At 51.2% G+C, this 25567-nt stretch overlaps 2 protein-coding genes across 2 annotated transcripts; both read right to left on the bottom strand.

The window, feature by feature from the left end:
* Positions 1-1141: 1141 nt before the first annotated feature.
* On the bottom strand, positions 1142-1713 carry PtA15_10A160 (uncharacterized protein; the record flags this gene model as incomplete). The annotated part of the gene is made up of 2 exons (XM_053160309.1): positions 1142-1215; positions 1461-1713. The coding sequence occupies 2 exons, from the start codon at positions 1711-1713 to the stop codon at positions 1142-1144; spliced, it is 327 nt and encodes a 108-aa protein (XP_053024296.1).
* Positions 1714-6701: 4988 nt separating this feature from the next.
* Positions 6702-8902, bottom strand: PtA15_10A159 (uncharacterized protein; the record flags this gene model as incomplete). The annotated part of the gene is made up of 3 exons (XM_053160307.1): positions 6702-6776; positions 6878-7385; positions 8829-8902. The coding sequence occupies 3 exons, from the start codon at positions 8900-8902 to the stop codon at positions 6702-6704; spliced, it is 657 nt and encodes a 218-aa protein (XP_053024295.1).
* Between the last annotated feature and the right edge of the window lie 16665 nt (positions 8903-25567).

Raw genomic sequence — 25567 nt, 5'->3', positions numbered from 1 at the left:
CGCTCCCACCTTGCGAACCTCCTCCATCACATTCGCCTTGTGTCTAGCTCCACCTACTCCCTTTGTAGCCGCCTTGCCTCTGAGGTTGAGCCGATCCGCTGGGGCCTTTCGGCGTATCCGTGCCTGGTTTTGGGCCATTCTTCGCCGATTGGTGTTGCAGGTGGAGGGGGGTCTTTGCCGACTGATCCTCCTTCTTCACCGGGGGTTGGCCTGTGGTTGGGTCCCATCCGAAGCGGCACGCACCGGCGGCGTATGGGTTGTCCGGGAAGTCAGTCTCACCAAACCTTATTGCTTTGGCGTGGACCGTCAGGAGGATCTCCTTCCTAAGCAACAAGAAGTTTGCCACCGATAGCGTCCCATTTGGCAATGCAACCCAATGTGTAAGTGCGTTGTTCCGGACGTGGATGTTGTATCTCAACGCCGTCATAAAGCCTTCTCTCCAAATGATCACGTCAGCATTCTGCTTGTGAGCTACCAGCCACACCGCTAAGTTTGCATGTGAAGGAATCCTCCGGACAGCCGCGAGGAACCCTTGATGATTAATTGACCATTCTTGATATGTTTGGAGATATTTGTTTGGGTAGGGATACCCCGTATACCGGTTGGTGTCTCCATTGTCTGATTTCACCCGTTTCTCCGCTGTGTGCAGAATGGCCTTATCCTGCCACGCCTTGTTGAAGATAGTCAGAGGTAAGGGAGCCCTGAATTTGATTAGCCTGCGCTTGAAGAATGGAGTGAATCCCAGTTCGTCGTTGGTGGGGATGGCGGAGTCGTCAAATATGACCGCTGTGCCTGCCTGCTGCGGTACGCCCGCCATTTCGTCATAATCCCTCACACGCGAGGAGTTGTGCTGGTTTGGAGTCGGGACTGTGAACCCTGGGATCAATAGGGGTGGGTCGGCCTTTTGGTGAGCCTGTCGTGGTTCTTGGGGGGGGAGTGAGGTGGGGGCCTTGATGATGGATGCAAGATCCAGGTTGGGAAGCTGTTGGTTGTTGGTGATGGCGTCGGTCGGGTTGATGGGTTGTCCTCCGGTGACCGTTCCTCCTAAACCTGCGCAGATCTGATAGAAAATCAAGGCCTGGCCCGCCTGTCCCTTCTCCGACGCCCTTTTTGCCATCTTGATCATGTCCAGCATCGCCCCCTAGAGATCGTGCCTGCCTTGCTCTACTTGAGGGGTCCTGGCTTCCTCTTTCCCGATATCAACTGGATTGTCGGCTAAACGGGATAAGCGTCGCAGACGATCTCAGCTACTCTGCTCCATCCTCCTAACTATCTCCTCCACCCCACCGGCCTGACCGACTTGAAGTGCTTACCTGCCCCTGACCCATGTGGCGCCTCCTTCGACCCTCCTCCAGTTCCCTCCCATATTCCCAAGTCTATATCCCTTCCTCCCACTGTCTCCCTCCCACCCCCCTCTTTTCCTATCCTGATCTCTTCATCCAGGGCTTTTGATGACGAACGGGTCGCAATTTTCCTGGCCGTTGGCTTGGCAATCGTGACCTTTTTTGACTTTTTGGGTGGTGCCGTCTGCGGTTGGACCTGCGCTACGCTTTCGACGTCCGTCCTATCAGGCTGCTCTTCTTGGTGTGTCTGCGGCCCTTGAGATTGGCCTGCTTCTGATTGCCCGTCTGTCCCCTGCGATCTCGCCGTTGACAATCCTACGCCTGCGGCTTGCTTTACGGCTGATGTGGTTTCTGCGATGAGATTGAACATAACTGTCAGTTTCTAATTGGCAAAAAATTCCTTCCTTTGGATCGGTGTACGACTCCAGGGATGGATGGGTAATCGAAGTTCCTTTTGAGGGGGAAATAAATTGTATGAATAGGTTGAAAGGCTATTACAATCTACGGGTGGTTTGAAAGACCTGCCCCTCTAATAGTACTATGCAAATAACCAAGAGTCTTGTAATCAATATTTAAGAAAATGTGGCAGATTCCAAGATAGCTCTTACTTTTATATAGTAATCTATATCAGACCTAAATATCTAATTCAATGTGTTTTTAGACCGGTTATAACTAAGGATAACGTGGTTTGTTATGGTGAAGTTCCTCTACTGTTGTTGCTGTTATAATTTGTACTACTACTTCTACTACTACTACTACTACTAATATGCTAATAAGGAAAATGGGTTGTTGGTTGGTTGGTTGGTTGGTTGTTGGTTTGTTGGTTGGTTGTTGGTTTGTTGTTGGTTGGTTGGTTGGTTGTTGATTGTGGGTTCTACTACTGCACTAACACTCTACTGACTGACTGACTCTACGCTACTCAAGACTACTACTGCTAAACTACTACTGCTAAACTATCTTATGTGACCAGACCTCTGTAGGTTGATGATCCCCAAAAAGAGAAATTATGGGGGGGAGAAGAGCTCCTTTTATAATGAAGAGTGAGGGATTTTAGCTCCAGGGGAATGTGTTTGAGAGAATTTAGCTGCAGGGGATCTCAGTTGCACAGCATATGTACACCTGTACTGCACAGCCACCCAAACAATGAGGGAATTATGCTGCAGTGACACTATTTGTACACCTTATCTGCCTGCATATATTGCGCTGCCTGATGTCATGCGTTGCTATGTACCCAAGCCACCTTCCATATCCTTCAGAATATGTTGCTATGTAACCAAGCCACCTTCCATGCACGCTGCACCCAACTAGAATACTCCTCCTTTCCACGATTTGGGGGTCAAAGCCTCTCTCTGGTCCTCCTTCCTTCCTCCTCCCTCGTCCTTGTATCCACGTTGTGTATTCTTCTGTCCAATCCGCCGCGGTGACCAAAGGGTGTATGTATGTAAATGTTGTAACTGTTGTGTAAGATTATCTCCTCCTCTTGTAATGGGTTCCACCTGTATGTAACTGTACTATCCCAATACCTTTGCATATGTCCTTTTGGCATTGCAACAGGCACAGAACACCACATCGGGAACTTGGGTCTGTTGGTTTGTGATCGGCGGGGGTTGCAGATCCTGAGGTTCCGGGACGGGTGTGGTTATCCGGTACCGGTTGCTCCTAGATCGTCTAGGTTTGAGGACCTGGTTGCTGCGACCGTGACTGCGGAGCGCGGTGGCTCCCTTTGCCCGGGCGCAAACCTCCCCGCTCCCTAGTTCCCTTACCGCGCTCACGCGCGGAGTAGCGCCTCCGAAGTTTACGCGTCTTGGACTAGACCCACCTCCCGCTTTGCTTCCGGTAAGCACCCAGGAATGGCTACATCATCTCAAAGTCACCATTGGTCGATACCCCAAGAATATTCAATGCGACAACTCTCCGGAGTAAACGTCATCCTTAAAGAAGCTTCTCAAACCCATCGGGGTTTCCCTAGCTCCGGTCCCGCCTTACAGTCCTGAGCAGAACGGCGAGGCAGAAAGGGTCAACCAAACGCTTGGTGACATGGCTAGGACAATGCTGCACAAATCTGGCATGGCACGTCCGTACTGGAGCTACGCTTACCGCATGGCGGCTCACATCCACAACAGAATCCCAAACAAGAAGATAGACACCTGCCCCCTGCAGGCGTTGTACAACATCGAAGTGGACCCAAATGTTCTCTATCCGTTTGGTGCAGATGCAATTGTGCACATCCCAAAAGAGAAACGCGACAAGCTCTCGGAACGGGCCATCGCGGTCAAACTCATTGGTTATCCGGCGGCTGGAGCAGGATGGTTAGTACACTCAAATCAAAGTGGCCGCATCTTGCACTTGACGTCAGTTATATTCCCAGAGTTCCAAAACTTGCCTGTTAAGAAGAAAGAAGCCAAGCAAGGAGATCTGGACTTCATCATCAACCAGATAGTTTTGAAACTAGGAGAAGAGACCACTGACGAGCATGCAAAAGCAGAAGAGAAAGCCATAGCAAACTTACCCATCCATGAAGATCGAAGAATTCCGCTCAATATCAGATCAGCACTTCAGACGGGAGATTCGACTGCGTGGCGAGCTGCGGCAAACTACAAAATCGACAAATTTTTCAAATTGGACGTCTGGGTACCAGTGGACCTGTTTCCTGGGGTAAAATCTTTGGGATGCCGGTGGGTTTTTGCTATCAAGGAGGGCATGCAATGTGATGATCCAGAAATATTCCGCGCCAGATACGTCGCGAAGGGATTCAATCAAGTTATGGGCCGTGACTGCAACAAGACATATGCTCCTACGGCATCCTTAGTCACACTTTGTCTGTTAATTTCTCTTGCTATCAAGTACCACTATCCGATTGCAACTTTCGACGTCAGTTCAGCGTATCTATACAGTCCCATTGAAGAAGAAGTATATGTACAACCCCCGGTAGAAATTTTTCCGGAGTTGAAAGGAAAAATCATGAAACTCAAGAAGGCAATGTACGGCACAAAACAGGCCGCGCAATGCTGGTGGAAATTTTCCAAATCAAAAATGGAGAACCTGGGATTCATTGCTTCAGAGTTGGAACAGTCTTTATACATATATTGGTGCGGCAATGGCTTCATTATCATTTGGTTACATGTGGACAACGGATTTGCGGTGGCATCAAATGAGGGACTCATGGGCAAACTACGGGCGGTGATGGAGAAGGAGATGAAGATAAAATGGTCGAATCAGGTTACAAAACTGGTGGGGATCAATATCAAATTTAAGGCTGACGTTGTGGAGCTTGACCAAGAAAAGCTTGCTGACCAGATTGTATTGGATTACACCAGGCCGGTTTTCACTCAGCGGAGCACTCTACCGGACGAACCACTGGAGATTCACTCTGGTGAGCCGCTAGACCAGACGGAGTATTGATCAACCCTTGGATCTTTGATGTATCTTGCAGCTGGGACACGGCCAGACTTGTCTTATGCCGTGAACCTACTGGCAAAGTACAGCAAAAACCCCTCACCAAGGCACTGGAAAGCCCTGGACTTTCTGATTGGGTATCTGAAGTGGTCAAGATCGGTGAAGCTGAATCTGAAAGGAGCTGGGAACTCTCTTGATTTGTGGTTGGATGTGAACTGGGGCGGCAAACACGAACGGTCGACTTCTGGATTTGTCATCAAGCATTTGGGGGATTCAATTGCGTGGGGAGCAAAGCGGCAGACAGTCGTGGCACTATCGACTTGCGCGGCAGAATATGTTGCTTTATCGGACGGATCGCAACACTTGGCAGGACTTTCAGTTCTGCTAGAAGATATTCACCACTCAATCAACGGTGTATCCGCTGCGCTGCATATAGCGCAGCGAAGCAGTTAGCGCATCGATTTTTCGGGTCGCTGCGCTACGCGCTACGCGCAGCGGGCAGATCGCTGCGCTACGCGCTTTTTGATTTTCCCGGGAAAAAAATCAAAAAATAGCGCGCTAAAGAAGTGATCACGTAGCGGTCAGTGCCGCTTTTCTCTATGCCATGTGGGATCAAAAAAAAAAAAAGGAAAAAGGGTTTAACATACATAAAAACATGTTTACAACAAAAAACTGTTCCGCTATCCGCTAATTTAGCGGGTAGCGTAGCAAATTTTCGCTTTTGCTGCGCTTTTGCTAATGGCCCTGGGAGGGTAGCGGACAATTGCTGCGCGTAGCGAGTAGCGCAGCGGTGTTCTCGCTGCGCTATCGCTTTTTGGTCTGGTCACGTAGTGGCCAACCGCTGCGCTACGCTAAAAGGCCGCTTTTTTTAGCGTAGCGCAGCGGATACACCGTTGACTCAATCAAGATGAACATTTTCTGCGACAATGAAGCGGCGATATTAATAGCAGGCGACAATGCATCAAAGAAAAGAACATTATATTTAATGGGGCTTTCTATTTCATCAATGACTTCGTCAGAGAAAACAATATCAAGATCACCTGGACAAATACACTTCTCCAACAAGCGGACATTTTCACCAAGAAACTGGGACCAAACAAGATGGAAGGAGCAATGGCGAATCTTGGTCTGAGGGCGTGAAGTTTACCAGCTTGGGGGGGATGTTCAGCCAAGATGGTAAACTTACTTGATCGCGAGTTTATCCATCACTACACGGCGGGGGTGCTTCCTGGCCCGCGCGTTTGTGGAGACGACGGGATCACCGGCTCCGTGAAATCCACGTGGATTTCACTGCTCCCCCCGTCGTCTCCACCCTCCCGTGGAAAATGCGTGGAGACGACGGGCTTTCCCGTCGTCTCCACCCGCCTGGGATTTCCACGTCATTCCGATGGGGAAAATGACGAGGATTCCACGGCTGCCCCTGGGATCCCGGTGAAAAATTGTCCCCGTGAGTTCCTCGTCGTTCTCAACAACGAGGAACCCACGGATGCCCTTGCATTGCCGGTGTTGGGGTTATTTTGGTGATATCGGCCGTGGCTTGTGTGCGTTTTGAGGACACGGCTCCCAAGGGAAGAGACTTCGGAGTTTTTAGCGTTTTGAAGTCTGAGACCAAGACTTGAGTGGCGATCACAACGGCCTCCCTGGGGAATACACCTCGCTCTGCCTTTCACGCACACACCGCCGCCCCCGCTCAGCGACCTCCAGCCCATCATCCTCCCCTCCCCCGACACCCTCCAGCTCGCTCTGCTACCTCCAGGCCCTCCTCACCGCCCAGCCCCCAAAGACCAAAGCCGCCCAGTCCAAGATCGCCATCTCCCCCTCCCTCACCGACCGGACCACCGGCCTCGGATCCTTCTCCTCCCAGCCCACCGGGAACGCCTCCGACCACGACTACCGCATCTCCGACTCCGCCGCCGGCCTGCGCACCCAATACCTCATCACCAACCTCGCCCCCGCCACCAACTACTCCGCCTGGCTCTTCCAGCCCGGCCCGGTGGTCAACAACGTGCCCACCGGGAGACTGTGGCCGTACATCTCCTTCCGGACCAAGTCCAGTCAGTCTCTGTTCTCTCTTGCGCCCAAAACATCCACACTCATCTGATCTTCCGCACACAGCTAAGAACTGCAGCCTACTCCACGGCCTGCCCTTCTGTCCCTCGGTCGCCTACGCGGTCCCGGCCAGCCCGAGCCTGTCGACGAGCGCGGTGGTGGCCCAATACAACCGCAGCGTCAGCGGCCATCTGGCCAACTTCCGCACGGTGGTCTCCACCTACCCGTGCAACAACGACACCAGCGGCCGGTACTCCTTTGTCACGGGCTGCGGGGACTGTTTGCGGGCGTACACAGACTGGGCCTGTGCGGTCGCCCTCCCGCGCTGCGTCGACCCTCCTGCCGCATCCCCAGAGGCCCCAGGGACCCCCACGCAGGTAGTGTTCGCCAGACCCGACCCCGCCCATCGCTACGCGTCTGCCGAGCAGAACTGGCTCTCGAAGGTCTGCCTCCAACAGGCGCCCCAGCTCGTCGGCTGGGCGCGGATCAAAGACTACGTCGACCACAAGATGGCTCGCATGGCTGAGCTCGACGCCGATTGGCCCGCGGCGCTTGTCCGCTACTGGAACGTGCTGCGGCGAAGGATCCTCTCGGGCGCTGGAGATGCGGACAATGATGAGCTCTATCTCACCAAATTCAGAGCGCTGTATCCAGTAAGACTCGTCTTCCTCCTACTGCAACCCTCCCCTCTGACGAAGAAGTGCAGGCGATGCTGCGTGGCAGAGCCCAGGAGGCCCCGGGTGATGAAGATGAAGATGGTGCCGCAGACGGCTTCTAATTATCTTATTATCTTATTTTCATGTTTTCTTTTTTTTCCTTTTTTTTCCTTTTTATGTTGTTTGTTTTCTTATCTTTCCTCGTCCAGTTCTCCTCCATGTCCCCCATGCAATGCAGTGCGTGGTACCCAGGCGGTACCACATTCTGCTGCAGATATAACCCGCGGATTTGATCCGCTCCGCGCAAGGCTAACTGAGCCACCGCACCCCCCAAAGGTGCATGCAACGGACCGGTGAGCCACGTGGAGACCACCGCTCAAGGTGTCGCTGCCTCGTGGGCTCGACCAACCCGTCGTGATCACGGGTTTTCCTCGGTGGAATCGCCGTCGGTGGTGTGGTGGGGCCGGCGTGGACCCGACCATCCCGTCGGTGCCACGAGAAATCCACGGGGAATCCACGGAGAGCCAAAAGCCCACGTGGATTCCTCGCCGTGCCCAGTTGGTGGAGTCCCCGTGAACGTGTGGACCAACAGCCGCTGGTCCGACCTCGCGCGCGGCCACCACGTGGAGTCCTCGTGGAAACCGCGTGATTTCCCCGTGGACGGACTCCCCGGGTGTATATGCATTTATCAAACATTTTGTACATACTTGCATACTGCGGCTGCGCCTTGTACCTAGTCTAACTCAGATCGCCAGTACCGGTTCCAACCTTTTCCTCACCGAGGTTGGACACGATACCGAGCGAGGCTGACCGATCTGCGACGCATCTCTTGTCGTCAGATTTGTATTCGCTCCCTGAGCGTCTTATACCCCTGATCCCCGTCACGCCGTGTTTCTCACTCGTATGCTTGCTCCGCTCACTTATATGCTTGCTCCGCTCACTATGCTTGCTCCGCTCACTATGGTTGTCTCTCATCACAGTGCTCTGATTTCCTGCAAGTCAACTTGGCCACGACTGCCTTCTATTTGTGTTCCTTCCTTTTCAATATGTCCACGCCCACAGCCTTGTGTGCACAGTCTATTTAACCCTAGGACACAGCACTCAAACCTTCATTTTTTCTCCTCTCCATTTCATCCGTGCCACCCCGAGCTGCATCTTGCGAGAGTACAGTGATCCTCACATGTCCCCAGTCCCCAGAAGAGCCCCTCGTGACTGTCGACACCAAGAGACCCATGGCACATGTGGATGTTCCGTCTCGAGAGAAAGCTGATACGTTCGCGCTAGTGGCCTCTAGTGTCCCGTCCCTAGATCAGCCCGTCCCGAGGGGGGCAGGACAGCACGCGAGCCGCTTCGACACCGCGCAGAGAACAACAGCTCGGCGGACTCGACATCGATCGACATCGGACCCGCAGCGCGCGCAAAAACGAAGCCGATCCAAGCGGCGCCCAGAACAAACATCTATGACTCCGCATGGGGCGATTTTGTGTAGTTCAGAGAGATCTTTTGCTTTAATTGCAAACTCTTAGAAACCAGTAGTAGTAAAACTAACAAAAACAATAGTTAATATCAAACAATAAGAAAGTGTGAATGGTGGTTAATTTTACCTATTGACTTGAGTTTTACTATTTAAACAGGCTGTTGATGATGGCGGTGAATAAAGAGAGTATGTAGAAACTAAAGAATAGTAGAAACATTAATATGATAGAGAACATTAGATAGGAAAAACATCAAGTGATTAAGTACCTCTCCTCCCCCTGATCAATTATCCTCTGGTGTCTTGCAAATTCCGCCTGAGTTTTGTCAAGTTGCACTGATAATGGTATAGCCGGATGAGTGTTGAGTTACAAGGGCTCGGTGATGATTACTTTACCTTGACTAGCAACGGGCGGGATTCAGTTGGTCGGATGAGAGGTGATCTTGATGGTTCCGGATGAGTTCGCTGAGAGATCTTGAGTTCGGAAATTGTAGGATCTTGAATTCGAGAATTTGAAATTACTAGAACATGTGACATGTGGTGGACATTTCATTCAACACTCCCCCTAAATGTCACTCGCATGCACCATGTGAAGTTGACTCAAGGCCGCATCCATTTTGTTTGGTCCGAGTGCTTTAGTGAGAATATCTGCTGTCATTTCATTTGTCAAGACTTGCTTTACTTCTAGGCGTTTCTTCTGAACTTGATCTCGTACGTATTGATATCTTACTTCAATGTGCTTTGAATTCAGATTTAGCTGAACTTCCTGACTGATACAATTTGCCCCTGAGTTGTCATTGAAGATTATTGGTGCCTTTATCGCGATCTTCATTTCTAGAATGAGATTTGACAGCCATTGAGTTTGTTTAGCACATACATTTATTGAAATGAATTCAGCTTCTGTGGTAGACTGAGCAACAACTAGCTGTTTCTTCATGAGCCAGCACACCGGGTTTCCTAGAAATTCCACAAAGTATCCAGAAATCAACTTCCTAGACGGTATGATATTAGCATAGTCCGCATCTGCCCAGCCAACTAGGTGAGATCCACCCTAGTTTGCCGGAGTAGTTCTTTGGATGTGTAGTCCAAGCAATTTAGTTCCCTGTAGATACCATAGCAGATGTTTTACTAGAAACCAATGCGTGCGTGTCGGACTAGAAGTGTATCTGGCCAGTTGATTCACCATGAACTGGATATCCGGCCTAGTGTGTAGAGCAATGTGATTTAGACTTCCAACCACCTGTTGCATCGTGGTAACATCAAACGGAGTATTGGGCTTATTAAGGAGTTTGTGAATATTTCTCGGTGCCGGCGTCTTGACACTCTTGCAGTTCTTCATGCCGAAATCTTCAATTATTTGTTGTATCATGTTTGAGTGATGCAGTACCAATTCGCCGTTTTTTAGCCACTTGAGCGTGTACCCGAGGTGTTGAGTCGGTTTCTTGGTAATCTTGAGTGTATACGTCTTCTGGAGATCAGTCAGGAACGACTTGATGAGTTCATCCGTTTCTCCTACTAGTAGACCGTCATCTACATGCATATGCAGAAAGAGTGTTTTCTTTTCATTTGCAAACACAGCATCATCAGCATTTAGAGGGTACATGCCAATTGACTAAGTGTTTTTACCAAATGAGCCTTCCAGCAACGCGGGGCCTGCTTTGTGCCGTAGAGTGATTTCTTGAGCTTCCACACCCAATTCTCCTTTCCCGGTTCCTCGAATCCTTTGACTTGTTGTACATACACAGGAGCATTGATTTCGCCATACAAAAAAGCTGTCTCGACGTCGAACTGACAGATCTTCATGTTTTTGTTGATCGCCAAAGAAAACAAAATCTTCAAGGACTCATTTTGGCCCACTGACGCGTAGGTGTCCCAGTAGTGTTTTTGATACTCTTGATGATTCCCAAACGTAACCCATCGAGCTTTATGCTTGTACACTTCATTGCACTTGTTGCGTTTGCGAGACAAGTGCCACATGCCGCCAATTATTTTCTCGTCCGCCGGCGGGGGCGTAAGAATGCCCGTGTTGTGGAATGAAAGGGATCCGAATTCCTTAGACATCGCTTCTTCCCAGATTGGTCGTTCCTTCTTGTCAGCCAAAGCTTTTTTGACTTCAACTTGATCCACCAATGCAATGAAATGGCATCGCTCATCATCTTCTTCTTCTGGGATTTCCTCATCATCCTCTTCATCAGCTGTAGCGCCCGAAGATATGATATTCTCCTTTGAGATTTTGCGCTGATCTCCTTAGGAGCTTTTTCATTAGGTTCACAGACAACGTACTCCCAGTTTGGCCTACGAGGACGAGGAGGTACCGTAATCAGATCTTTCAGGGTTGCTACCGGTTTCGGTTGCGAGGACCTGGTGACTGGCGGTGGAGGAAGTTGTTTGGCTTGGCTGGGTCGACTAGAACCTGCTTGCGGAGGATTCTGAGCATTCTGAGAGTTCCCTGGAAACGAGCCTGGGAATACTGGAGTGTTTGTCACTGACAACTTAGAATTTCTGGCAGAAGGTCTAGCGGGAGTTGCTGGAGCCGGTCGGTGAGGCAAAGGTACCACTTGTTGTTGAGGTGGAGCTTCATCCTTGTCGCTTGAGTTCTTACTGGACTTAGAATTATAAGTGGGCAGGGTAACCCACTCAGACGTGTTGTAACTGGATTTTTTCGCTGTAGGAAGATCTTCTTCCGTCTTCTTGGATGAATATAAGTCAGATATACTCTTTGGGGCAACTTGAGTGTAGTCTCGGCTTAGAATTACACGTCCGGTTGATTTGTCCCAGAACCTCATAGCGTCTGAGAAAGGCTTGAAACCAAAACAGACCATCCGCACACCTGACGGTTGAATTTTCGATTCTGTCTTTTGGTGTACAAAGGTGATGGCTCCAAAAGGTATCATTTTAGCAAGATTACGCTGCGGCTCAATGCATGAGTTAGCTCGAGAGAGGAGTTCGGTTGGAGTTGCCCATTTGAGAGTCTTGTGCGGCGAGTTGTTGATAAGAACCGTTGAGTACAGTGCAGCTTCATGCCAGTAGCATAATGGCACATTAGATTGAGCCAATAAGCAACTCATCTTGACAAGCAAGGTTTGGTTGAATCTTTCGGCAACACCATTTGTTTGAGGAGAATGGGGAGCGCCTCATTCAAGCGTCATTGCGAGAGATTGGACGTTTTCCAGGAATTGTTTTGAGCTGAATTCTGAGCCATGATTGCTGTGCAAATACGCTGGATACCGATTTAACTTGTTGTGTATTTCTTCAAAGTAGCTCATCAGTTTTCCTTCAATCTTGGTTTTTGATCGAACCACATATATTCGCACGTATCTACTGAAGTCATCCACGATACCTAGAATGTACCTAAGACCGTATTTGGCAGTAGCATTGATCTCCATGGTGTCAAAATGAAGCTTTTGGAATGGTAAAGAAGCAGACGGTATGTGATTAACATGGGGGGCTTGCTTGAGTTTGACAGCGCGACATACATCACAATACTGTTGCGCATCAAGAATATCACTTGTAGCTTTCACACTATCTTCTCCAGGATGATCTTCAAATACTGATCAGACGGGTGCCCCAGAAGAATGTGCCAGTCTTGTTGCTGCGGAGGTTGACTTGGTTTTGGTTGAATGGCATTGACGGAGACGGTTTCACTGGATCCGATGTATAGCCGACCTCGACGTTTGAAAGATTTGACAACTGTATTTCCACGCCTTAAGAGAAATAGCCCTTCCTTGTGTACCACACGTAGGCCATGATCTTCGGCCTGAGAGCATGATAACACATTTACACTCGCTCCTGGGACAAATAGCACCGGAGATATGTTCATGTCACCTAATCTGAGAGTACCCGAGTGTGTAGCGAAGAGAGGGGATGAGAAAGTAGCTATCTTCTTGTGTGGAATCTCTTTAACATCCGACAGCATTGATAGGTTGCATACAGCCGATCCCGTAGCTCCGGTGTCAAAAATCAGTTCTGTGTCTCTGATGGCTCCAGAAGTCATAATCGTCTCAGGATCAATGTCAATGTGAAACCAGGATTCGCCTGCATCGTAGTTATCGGACTGCAAGGTAGACCCTTGTTGTTGTTGGTCATCCATGACGCGTACAGAAGTATTTGTGGAGATTTGACTTGCTGCGAGAGCTTTCTCTAGGTACGCCAGTTGTTGCTCCATTGATGATCCCTGATTGGCATGAGTGTGAAATGTAGGAGCCACTCCGTGAAAACCTCCGCGCCCTCGTGAGCCACCACGTCCGCCTCTGGACGATCCAGAATTAGATGATCGCCCTTTCCCTTTAGATCCCGCAGTCAAGACACTTTCTTTGTCGCCTCCACGACGGATATGTTCCATACCGATACGTTCCGACACTGTAGGTAAGTCGAAAGGTTTGACATTGTACAGATTTTGAACCAGTGCGGATAGCTTCTTGTCCTGTTTGATGCTTCTGAGGAAAAATGCAGCTGAGAGTCTGGAAGATATCTGCATATAAGATTCCTTATTTGATTCGGTGAGAACCAAGAGTTCCGTGTTGAGTGTCTTGAAGGCGGCAATGTGAGATTGCAGAGAGGAAGACGGGTCATATTCGAGGGACAAGAGTTCAAAGAGCTTTTCACAGATGACAACGATTGAGTACTTTCCACATGCTCGTGCTAGTGTGTTCCAAGCGTTGATGAAGGTGGAGTGAGTGCGGATTTCAGGGTGTAGCTCTTCAGAGACCGTGCTCAGGAGGAGAGATATGCCAGCCGAGTTTTTCTTTTTGAATTTCTTCGGCACGGGTTTCTCGTAGAACTTAGGATCAAAGAGATCATCATCGCCACGTCCGTTGAGGTATTGCTCCAGATGATAGCACCACGCCGCGTAGTTCGTGCGACTGAGTTTTTTGATGCGTATTTTGCTTGGAGACATCAAATCATCGGAGTCGGACGACATCGTATAGCCTGTACCTGTTTTCTATCTCTGGTGGTTATGCAATTATTTAACTCTCGCTACCATGTAGTTCAGAGAGATCTTTTGTTTTAATTGCAAACTCTTAGAAACCAGTAGTAGTAAAACTAACAAAAACAATAGTTAATATCAAACAATAAGAAAGTGTGAATGGTGGTTGATTTTACCTATTGACTTGAGTTTTACTATTTAAACAGGCTGTTGATGATGGCGGTGAATAAAGAGAGTATGTAGAAACTAAAGAATAGTAGAAACATTAATATGATAGCACCAGGAAAAATCAGTAGTCACTAGATGACAACTGACATGACACCTGCTCCAGCTGGCTATCCAGCCTCTAGTGCAATTTTCACAAGCTGATCCTCAGCTTTGTCCCAGGCCCAGCTGCTGCTCAGCCTTGGCCCAGGCCCAGCTGCTGCTCAGCCTTGGCCCAGGCCCAGCTGCTGCTCAGCCTTGGCCCAGGCCCAGCTGCTGCTCAGCCTTGGCCCAGGCCCAGCTGCTGCTCAGCCTTGGCCCAGGCCCAGCTGCTGCTCAGCCTTGGCCCAGGCCCAGCTGCTGCTCAGCCTTGGCCCAGGCCCAGCTGCTGCTCAGCCTTGGCCCAGGCCCAGCTGCTGCTCAGCCTTGGCCCAGGCCCAGCTGCTGCTCAGCCTTGGCCCAGGCCCAGCTGCTGCTCAGCCTTTGCCTGAGCAAGAACGGGCATTGATAAATGCACACCCGTCCCCCGGGGGCACGCCCACGCCCACCCCCTTTGAAAAGCTTTATCAAGGGCGTGCGAGGGCGTGCACGCCCCCACATAGGCGTGACAAGCGTGCACCGTGCCTGCTCGCCGAGAGCCCCTCGGTGGGCAGGTGCATGTACATACATATACCTGCTCGCCGAGAGCCCCTCGGCGGGTAGGTGTATGTATCCCTGCTCGCCGAGAAGGATAACTCTCGGCGAGCAAGTATACAAACACCTGCCCGCCAAGCCTGCTCACCTAGAGCCCCTCGGCGGGCAGGTACAGATCCCACCTCGCCGAGAGCCTTGCCTGCTCGCGAGAAGGATAACTCTCGGCGAGCAGGGCATGTATACCTGCTCACCGAGAGCCCCTCGGCGGGCAGGTGCATGTATACCTGCTCGCCGAGAGAAATTATCGGCGAGCAGGCATACAGATCCCACCTCGCCGAGAGCCTCTCGGCGAGAAGGTATACATACACCTGCCCACCAAGCCTGCTCACCGAGAGCCCCTCGGCGGGCAGGTGCATTTATACCTGCTCGCCGAGAGGAATCCTCGGCGAGCAGGCATACAGATCCCACCTCGCCGAGGGCCTCTCGGGAGCAGGTATACTTGAACCTGCCCGCCGAGGGGCTCTTGGCGAGCAGGCTCGCCGGGCAAGTGTTTGTATACCTGCTCGCCGAGAGTTATCCTTCTCGGCGAGCAGGCAAGGCTCTCGGCGAGCGGGGATATGTATGCCTGCTCGCCGAGAGGTGTATGCCTGCTCGCCATGGATTTCTCTCGGCAAGCAGGTATACATGCACCTCCCGCCGAGCCCGCTCGCCAAGAGCCCCTCGTCGGGCAGGTGCAAGTATACCTGCTCGCCGAGAGGCTCTTGGCGAGGTGGGATATGTATGCCTGCTCGCCGAGGAGGTATAAATGCACCTGCCCGCCGAGGGGCTCTCGGTGAGCAGGCTCGGCGGGCAGGTGTATGTATACCTGCTCGCCGAGAGGCTCTCGGCGAGGTGGGATCTGTATGCCTGCTCGCCGAGGATTTCTCTCGGCGAGCAGGTATACATGCACCTGCCCGCCGAGGGGCTCTCGGTGAGCAGGTATACATGCACCTGCTCGCCGAGAGTTATCCTTCTCGGCGAGCAGGGATACATACACCTACCCGCCGAGGGGGGCGGGCAGGTGTTTGTATACCTGCTCGCCGAGAGTTATTCTTCTCGGCGAGCAGGCAAGGCTCTCGGCGAGCAGGTGCATGTATACCTGCTCTCCGAGAGGCTCTCGGCGAGGTGGGATCTGTACCTGCCCGCCGAGGGGCTCTCGGCGAGCAGGTATACTTGCACCTGCCCGCCGAGGGGCTCCCAACGAGCCATGGTGCACGCCCGTGAACGCCCATGTGGGGGCGTGCACGCCCTCGCACGCCCATACAGCGGCGTGCATGCCCTTCGACTCGCACACCCTTGATAAAGGGCGTGCGGTCCACCTGACCGGTCCGCATATTCCCCCCTTGAAGGATTGTTCCCGCGCGCGCGGGAGACATCCTTCAAGGGTGTGTTATGTACACCCAACCAGCGCCACACGCCCTTTTCAAAGGGCGTGGGCGAGGGTGTGCCCCCGGGGGACGGGTGTGCGTTTATCAACACCCGTTCTTGCTCAAGCAAAGGCTGAGCAGTGGCTTTTCCTGTGCCAAGACTGAGGGGCAGCTGGGCCTGGGCCAAGGCTGAGCAGCAGCTGTGCCTGGGACAAAGCTGAGGAGCAGCTTGTGAAAAATGCAAGCTAGAGGCTTCAGCTGTGCCAAAATGGGCACTGAGCTGTGTGCCAGCCAGCCCTTAACTAGCAGATGGAGTAGCTTTGGAGCTGAAACCAGAGCTGTGTTATGTCAGTTGTCATCAACTGACTACTTTTTTTTCCTGGTGTAGAGAACATGAGATAGGAAAAACATCAAGTGATTAAGTACCTCTCCTCCCCCTGATCAATTATCCTCTGGTGTCTTGCAAATTCCGCCTGAGTTTTGTCGAGTTGCACTGATAATGGTATAGCCGGATGAGTGTTGAGTTACAAGGGCTCGGTGATGATTACTTTACCTTGACTAGCAATGGGCGGGATTCAGTTGGTCAGATGAGAGGTGATCTTGATGGTTCCGGATGAGTTTGCTGAGAGATCTTGAGTTCGGAAATTGTAGGATCTTGAATTCGAGAATTTGAAATTACTAGAACATGTGACATGTGGTGGACATATCATTCAACATTTTGGTGTCTATTTCTTAAAAGTGTGTGGTGTTTGAGTGGCAGAGGGGAGGAGATAGAGACCGGCGCCGAAAAAAAGGGGCAGGGATGGTGCGAGGGCCGGTGCTGGCAGAGCGGCGGGACGAGCGCACACGCACCAGTCAGCCAGAACATCCCAAACCTTCACAGGGCCTCACTCCTCAAAAAAAAGAGAGACTACTAAACATACGAGCAGGCCTCCTCAAAAAAACAGGAGGAAAAGAGAGGAAGGAGGACGCCAACAAAAAAAAAAACCGGTTACGATCCCACCGGGTTGTTGTCCATCAGTCCACAGCTGATCTGGGGTTACTTCTGGGTTTGGTCTGTGTTTGGTAGCCGGATCCATGGAGGACGCGCCGTAGCTGTACATTGTTCAGAGGCTGAGTTCTGTGAGGGTTTTAGCCCTTACTCAGCTTCCTAGGGGAGCCCGACCTTGTCGCTAATGCCACCAGCTCCAGGCTCCCCGATGTGTGGGTTGGCTGCGTGAGGAGCCCACTCATCCTTGATTTAGAAAGGCGCGCCGCAGCCGCTCTTTCGTCCAGGGCGCCCGCGTATTCTTATCGCGGTGGGCCTTGAGTGGCAACTCCTCCGCGAGACAGCTTTTAGCGCCTAGCAGGAGGCTTCTTGAGGAGGGCCTAATGTGAGCCCCATAAACTCAGCTTCTAAGAGCCTGAGACAATAGGTGAGCCCAAACCTCTGAGAAGCAGGAACCTGACACGCAACTTGATTACAACTAAACCACACACATCAATCCTACATCGACAAGATAGCCAAGGCGGACTCTTTCTCGGAGGGGGAGTACGGTCTCAGATAGAGCTTATAGCAGTCTGAGGTCCAACGACCCAGATAGCACAGTTGGTCTACCGGGACTCCCAAGGCATGCCGCAGCGAGGCTCCTCCGACTCGGAAGGAGTGCCCCGAGATGCCACGGAAGCCACCAGATTCTAAAGTTGTCTTTAGGAGATAGACTACCGCTGGCCGCGTGAGGTGGCCACGTCCTGTCGGCGTGGGGTATCCAAAAAGACCGTCCTCTGGATGCCTAGAGTCCGCCAACCTCCTGAGAACCGCCGCGACGGGGCACAGCGGGCCTCCTACTGGTTTTAGGTGCACCAATTGAGGGGCACCGGGTCTTGCCGTCTTTGCGCCTCTCAAGGCCAAGGAGATGACCGGCGAATTGGAGTCGCCTTCGGGGTAGGACAATCGTACGTCTCGTACGAGGAGGGAGGAGGCCGCGTCCGGGGGTGTCGACTCGTGCCAGTACGTTAGTTCCGCCAAGCGGGTCATCCCCCAGAAGGTGACTAAGGCTAAGTCGAGCGCCGCGCGTTTGAAGGGATCCCCACCTCGCCAGGTGGCGTAGAGGTGGACCAGATGGTGCAGATGGATAGCCGATTTGGGGGGGCGGGCGGGAGATTCGGCGTCCAGCCATGCCGAAGAGCGTAGAAGCACGATAACTTTCGAGGCGGACCCGGAGGGGTATGTGTGGTCGTGGTAAAGATGCCACGCCCTCAAGCCGAATAAGTATCGAGCCACGGTTTTAGCCGTCACCTCTCGTGAGGTCTGCTTGCCAACCGCTCTTCCTGCCCACCAGCAGAAATGGTAGATGTCTTTTTCCGTTGCCGGTAGGAGGACGCGGACGTTAGAGGTGATGCGTTTGAAGCGAATATACTTCTTCACTCCTGCGTTGTATGTGAGTAGGGTATTCCATTTCCAACCATTTAAAGTATATACAGCAAAAGCGAAAAAGCTTGCGGTCCGGCAGGCCCAATTTTGGAATCTCAGCCACTGCCCTTCAAGCCTGTATAGGTCCTGTATGTCAAGCTGCATACAGGAATATCATCGGAAGAAAAATGCTATTTCCTTCATTATTAACATTGGGGTATTGAGGGTTGCACCATTGGAATCCTGGTGCAATTTTACCCCGTCGGTCGCCTCGCCTGGATTAGATGCCCCACCCATCAGTCGGCCCGACACGCAAATCAAGCTCAACCAGTCGCCCGGAGGCGATGTGACATCCTATACAGCGGAGCTGTACAGGTGTGTGGCTGAAATGCAGCAGGCAATTTTCGGCCTCCCGCACCCGCAAGCTTTTTCGCTTTGGCTGTATATTGCTCAGTTTCCCCCGTTTCCCCGAGCCGCATGGTTCCCTGCGCAGCAGGGCTTGTTGGCCGAAGGCCTGGACCGAAAGCCCCCAACCGTTTTACAAGCAATTCCGGCCGAAGGCCGCTGGCAGCGAAGCTGCCAGGTTCAAGGCATTTTATTAAAAATATTAAAAATATATAATGCTCAGTTTTCCCCGTTTCGTTGGGCCGCAAGGTTCCCTGCGAAGCAGGGCAGGTTGGCCGAAGGCCCCCATTCATTGGAGAAGCAATTCCGGCCGAAGGCCGCTGGCAGCGAAGCTGCCAGGATGCAGATGGGTTATTCACATGGTCAGTGTCAAACGACACGACTATTTGCATGTTTCAGATCATTGTTTTTGGTGTAGTTGTTTAGGCAAGTGAGCCAAATTTGTTTGTGTTTGAATTTGCAAGACCCAGGAAACTCCGTTCTTTCTGTTAGAAGCGGCGTCGCATGGTATCTCTGGTGCAACAAATGGAGGACAAAGACCGCACTATTTATATTCTTTCCAACCCCTGCTCTGGATATAAACACGCGTCCATGATATCCCCATGGCCAATCATTATCTCACTGCTTGACCCCCCTTCACTACCAGATCAGCGGTCCCCAACCGGCATGGTTAGGATGAATAAAACCAAAGTAATTTTAAATGCAGAGGATCACCCCTAGCCAGGTGAGTGACCTTCTCACCCATACCTCCGTGATCTATCAACAAAGCTCAGGGCCAATCACTCAAGCAGGTAGTGTTTCATCTCCCCAATCCAGTGTTCGGACACGGCCAGTTGTACGTTGCATTGTCACGAGTCACCAGCATCGCTGGCCTCTCTGTTGGATTGGTATCCCATCCAAACGCGGCACCCAAAACGGTGAACGTCGTCAATCTAGAAGTACTCAAGCACCGACAGCAAAACTGAATGCCGAGGTGTGCACCTCTCCCTGCTAACACTTCTTACAGCGAAGACACAAGCTAACTCCCTTTCTCCATTGCCCCACAGCAGGATGCCCGCCACTACAAAAGAGCCCAGTGGAGATTTCTATCTACAGAATTTATGTCGGCTCCTCCGGGCAACCAGTACAGACCAATATAGTGACACGCTAATATAACATTTTTTGTACCACTTCCGACTCCCGCGGCGCCACCGCCGCGCCTTTTCTCTAGTACAGCATGTGTATGTCTACCGCTGTCGGCACCGAGATGGTGTGTCCATCTGAGAGAAACGCTGCAATGCTCGGTAGGTGGTATTGGACTGGCATTTCAGATGATCTTGGAAGAGGGCAAGGAGCGGGCTAGTATCTGACAAGAAAAATTGGAACGGAGGGGATTCAATGGGGGTTTCAGAGCCAGTAATCCCACAACCGACAACCACTATTTAAAGAAAAACGTGGATATCAGGGCTACACGATGTGTCAGGCGACGGGAGAGAGCAAGCTACACAGGTCCAACGGAAAATCTAAACAAATCCTGCTACTCTCTTGGAGTCTGGAGCAGTCTCCCCGGGAGAGTGCGTCAGCCCGGTTGCTAGCGGAAGTGCTCCATCGTGCCTTGATGTCCACTTCCTGAGAGATTAGGAGGTCTTGGATGACTTTCCATTCCTCGTTAACCGCTACGTTGCCAGACCTTCGTCTCCCAATTACTGATTCCGTAGACGTATTGTCCGTTTCCACCCAAAAACCCTTACCTTGATGTCCTCCCAGTGACAGCAGGATCAGCAAGCCTAGTCGAACCGCGACAGTCTCAAGCCAAGAGATGTCGCGAGGGTGGTCGGGGTCAGAGTTCCAGCCTGATCTGACGCGAAATTGGGCCCAGCGTCCGCAAACTATCACGCCAATGCCGAAAGAGGTGGAGGCGTCACCGACCCATCCTATATCGACTGGGTGCGGACAAGCCACTAGTCGAGTAAGCTTCTGGGTCGTCAACGTATGGATCCATCGCTCAACGTCGTCCAACACGTAAATCGGGGGTTGACGCGGGTGGTGGCGGAAAATCCAACTATTCATCCAGCGGTAGAACCCATTGATGTAACATCGGAGCTGGGGGAACAGGCAAGCCACGTGACCCAACCTGCCTGCCATTACTTCTACTTCATCGAAGGTGAAAACCTTCCCCGGGATCAGGAGGGAGCCTAGTTGATTGAGGCGCCGTTCGACCTTCTCCTGCGGTAGTCGGACGGTCATTTCACGACCGTTCCAGATAAAGCCCAAGAACTTCTGTTTGTCTCCGAAGGGGGAGTACTTAGTTTTGTTTGTCAGTACCCCCAGAACTGCGGACCTGTCTGCCACTTCGTCCATATCTACCAGTGAGTCAATTTCCTTCACGAACAGGTTGTCGTCCACCCAACGGAAGATGGTGGTTAAGTTAAATTCATGTAGCATAATTAATTTCCAGGCGTCTGCTGGCCGGCCGAAGGAACCGCAACCGGCTACACCGCCAAAGGCTATCCGAGTATCTAGCAGCAGTTTGTTGTTGAAGGTGAGCGTAAACAGATATGGCCATTGTTCCGGGGCCGTGGGAATCTGGCGATACGCTTTCTCCCAGTCAAACAAGGCAAGCTGGCAGGGTTTGTCACGCGTTCTGAAGAATGCGGCAACGACTTTGAAGTCGTCCCAAGTTGTCGTGAAGTCGAGCTTGTCAACAAAGGAGTTAACGGAAGGGATGTCGGGGTCTGACCTTGGGTATGATAGGTTGTTGATTGGGCACACCGAGCCATCTCCATTCACCACCGCTCCTAGAGGGCTGGAACGAAAGAATAGAAAAACTCTAGACACCTGCTTGTGAGTGTAGGGCCCGTACATCCTTCCTGCAGCTAGCTCGGCGGTGAAGGATTTCTCTATTTTCTCTCTTGCGAGCAATGTGGAAGAATGATTGGGAGGGGTCCACCACCTCACCTGTGGTGATAACGTGTGAGGAGGGATGCCTTGGTCGAATCCATTCTTGAACCCTTCAAGAACGTCATCATATTCTGGGAGTAGATTCACTAGTGATAAGGCACTCTCCCACTCAACGATATTCATTTCACAGACGGCAGCAGTAGGCCAAGGGGTGTATGTTTCAGAGACCCAGTCAGTGCGGTCTGCGGCACTGGTCAAGGCAAAAATTGTACCAAGAAAAATTGAGATAACTTACCTATCTGCAGTTTATCGTACACTGGGGAAACTCTAACCCTTTTTGAGTCAGAGCAATATGGCGCGCAAGTCAATTCAGGTAAGCTAAAACCAGGAAATTGCATTATTTGAATTTAAAGAGGAACAACAATAAGTAAGTTGTGTCACAACAACGTATCATCCAATGAGGACAGGAAGGAATTGGATAGAAGAGTCAAAAAGTGAAGGGACCACATGTAGGACGCTAGATCACGAAACAAGAAGATACAAAGAGGGGGGATGTGTAGTGGGTCTCACATCGGTGCTTGTTGATTGCCGGCACCTCTTTCTCTTTGACCTCTGCTATTGCCCAAGGCTCCTGGAGTCCTGCCGCCCGCCGGGTTGTAGAAAGCCCTGTCGCCGCCAAAATAGCCTCTGGACCTGCCGCCTCGGCCCTGAGGAAAGTTGTTTCGAGATGAACCTTTGGCTACGGGGGAGGGAGCTGATGTGAATGTGTTGGCAGCACGACCCTTCGGAGCTCCTGTTGACGGGTCCCAGCCGTTGCGGAGGCCCCCGACTACATAGGGATTGTCATCGAAGTCGATCTCATTCTTCTTCCTTACATCCGCATACACCTGATCCGCTATATCTTGATGAAAAACTGAGATATCGGGGATGAAGGTTTCGTCCCCAATGCTGATGTGGTGTGCAAAGGTATTGGCACGCATCTGAATGTCATATCTGAACGCGGCCATGAAGCAGAAATTTGAGTGGATCCGGTCACAGTGAGCTTTGTGGATCAAGAGCCAGTCGGCGAAGATCTTGAAACCGTAGACGTCTCTGATGCAAACATGAAACTCCCTATGTGCCACCGTCCAAGCTCCAAGCGTTAAGGTCCATTCACTCGGGTAAGGAAAGCCGTAATAACGAAGGCCTTTCTCCGCCGCATTCTCCTCAGACTTGGGTCGGTTCAAAGCCTGGTGTGACATCGCATCTGATTGCCACTTGCGATTGAAGATGGTTAAGGGGATTGGCGCTTTGAGTTCTTTAAGATTTTTATCAAAGAACGGGGTGAAACCAACGCTTCCATGTTGATTGGAGCAACCGGTCTTGAAGCTTAATCCTTTCTGCTTTGCATCGACCGAAGTGGCTGACCCGGTGTGGGGAGTATTGAAGGAGGGCATGGATGTTTGTGGGGGGACATTGTTCAACAGGTTGGAAAGAAGGGAAGGTCTGATGGTTTGGCCGTTGATTGAGGTCTCGGCGAGAGGGGTTTGGGTGTTATTGACAACTGATGCGAACATCTTATAGAAGAAATTGGATCGATCCATATCTCCTTCATTCTCAGCTTCTACCGCTTTCATCCAAATGGCTTCCCGGTTATCTTTGAAGGGAAGGGAACCTTGTGTCGCCGCCGGTTCAGCCACCTGCTCTGTGTCGCCCCTGCAGTTTGCATCGCCAAGGAGCTCAAGAATCTCTGGATTGCCATCCGTGGTCAGATCTTCTTGGAGCGCCGGCTGGTTCTTGGAAGTGGATTGCTTCTCCGGTTGCTCGGCCGCCTTCTTAGTGGACTTCTTCGGCTTAGCCGGTGCGTTCGCCTTAGCACGCGTATTCTTTGCAGGACCTGCGGCAGGATCTACCGGTGCTGATTCTAATCAAGTCACTCTTGTAAGCCCTTGCTCAACCGGTAAGGGAGGAGTTTCAACAAGTTGATACCTACCTTGAGGAACTAGGGCAGCTTCCACAGAATTCGCTTCTGCTTGTGAATTCTCTATGCCAGCCGGGGGAGTCAACTCCTCACCGGTCTTAGGGTCGGCCAGGGCTGCTCCAGATGCGACTGGGCGCGCTTTGGTGGGCGTTAAGGCACCAGTGGACTTGTTGTTTGACAGTTTTGGGTTGGAAGACTTTGAGAGAGTGTTGGACATGTTGGGGGTTGTGCAAGTGGTGAAAGGGGTAATACTATGGTAATTTAGCAGGCGCGAAATGGATGTATGGAATGGGCGAGTCTTTACGCTGAGGAGTTCTCGACTGGTGGTTGAAGGGATGACGGGATTTGTGTACTAAGTAATGGATGGGTTTTAAAGGAGGGGGATGAAGACTTCTGCCAAAAATTTCTGAGAATGAGTGATACGCGCTGTTGGAGGAAATAGTGAATGAATGGTAACGAATGCCGGACAAACCTGTCCCAACCTGAAGGTTTAAATACCTTCAAGTCCTCCAGGTCCCTTGGGGAGTGGGTGCCTCTCGTGGGGTCTGGCCTCGATGGTTCGGGTCGACCACGCGTATATCCGGGCCTTCGCAAGTGCGCGTATCTCCTCAGGCAAAACCAATCCGCGCGGTGTCGGTTCCCAACGTGTCTTGGGTCAGATCCTTCGTCACCGCGGGTTTGGGGGCAGGCGCAGGCCATGGACTTAGGCCACCTATGCTGCGCGCCGGTAACCCTCAATAAATTGAGGGCGGGGTTTGCTTGAAGCTGATTGTGGGGTTATGCTTGCCTTCAGGCCCTCTTTCTTGTTCATGGTCAATGGTTAATGCCTCACTGGGAGAATTTTTGATGCTTCTGTCCTGTGGAATTGTTGCAGTTTTTTCTGACTGCCGTTAAGACCAATTGGAGATAGGAAATGCTGTAATTGATGATGATAATATGATGTGGGTTTATCCTTGAGAGAAAGCACCTGACCAATCACTTTTGTTTGGGCTAAGAAATTTTTGAGTCTTGAAAAACCCCTCCTCCAAATCTAAAAAATTGGAACAGAGCATTGGAGGACTTCCTGTGAACTTTGAATAAATCTGGAATCTGGAACTCTGGATCACTTTGGGGATCTTCAGGGACCTAGATTTCCCTGCAAAATCTGATATCTTCCGGCTCAGATCTCCTTTTTGAACAAAGGAAGAAAAGAGGAGATGTTTTGATCTCTTAATAAGCAGGGGCATTCCATCTGTTTGCTTTCTTCAGTCTGAAGTAATTTTGTGAATCAGCGAGATAAAACAATTTGGTCAAGATTTCTGGTCCAAGACATGGAAAAGGGAACACACTATGAACCTGAGGCTCACAAGAATACAACAGCAGAACAGAAATAGAGCAGCAAACAAAGCAACACATGAAAAGTCAAAAGGACTTATTCCACGGACTGCATTGCATCCAAAAAGATACTATATGAGGTGCAGTACATCACATCAGAGAAACCAAATCAACCGATTACAGAGCAGCCGTACTTTTGTGTTGCATTGGAAAAGCACAACAAGTTGAAGACAAACGGGAATAACCCTCAACTTGTGTAGACAAGTTTCGTGAATTCTGAAAACAAGGCTAAGCTAAATACAGCTCTAGACATGTGTCCAGGAAAAGAGTATGAGGGGAGCTCCAAAGCCGAATTCGATCTCAGACACTAGCTTGACACAAGCCCCCTGATCGGAGGTGTGTCAGGATCGGGCAAAGCGAGTGTTATAAAGAACTCGTTGGCCCGGTTGTTGTTTGCCCGAGCGCGCCTTGTGAGATTCCCAATCTTTAGGCTCGTGAACCACCTTTTCAACTCCCCAGACAGCAGCC

This window comes from Puccinia triticina, chromosome 10A, assembly GCF_026914185.1.
Source record: "Puccinia triticina chromosome 10A, complete sequence".
Classification (NCBI taxonomy): Eukaryota; Fungi; Basidiomycota; class Pucciniomycetes; order Pucciniales; family Pucciniaceae; genus Puccinia; species Puccinia triticina.
This window is presented reverse-complemented; position numbering and strand designations above follow the sequence as displayed.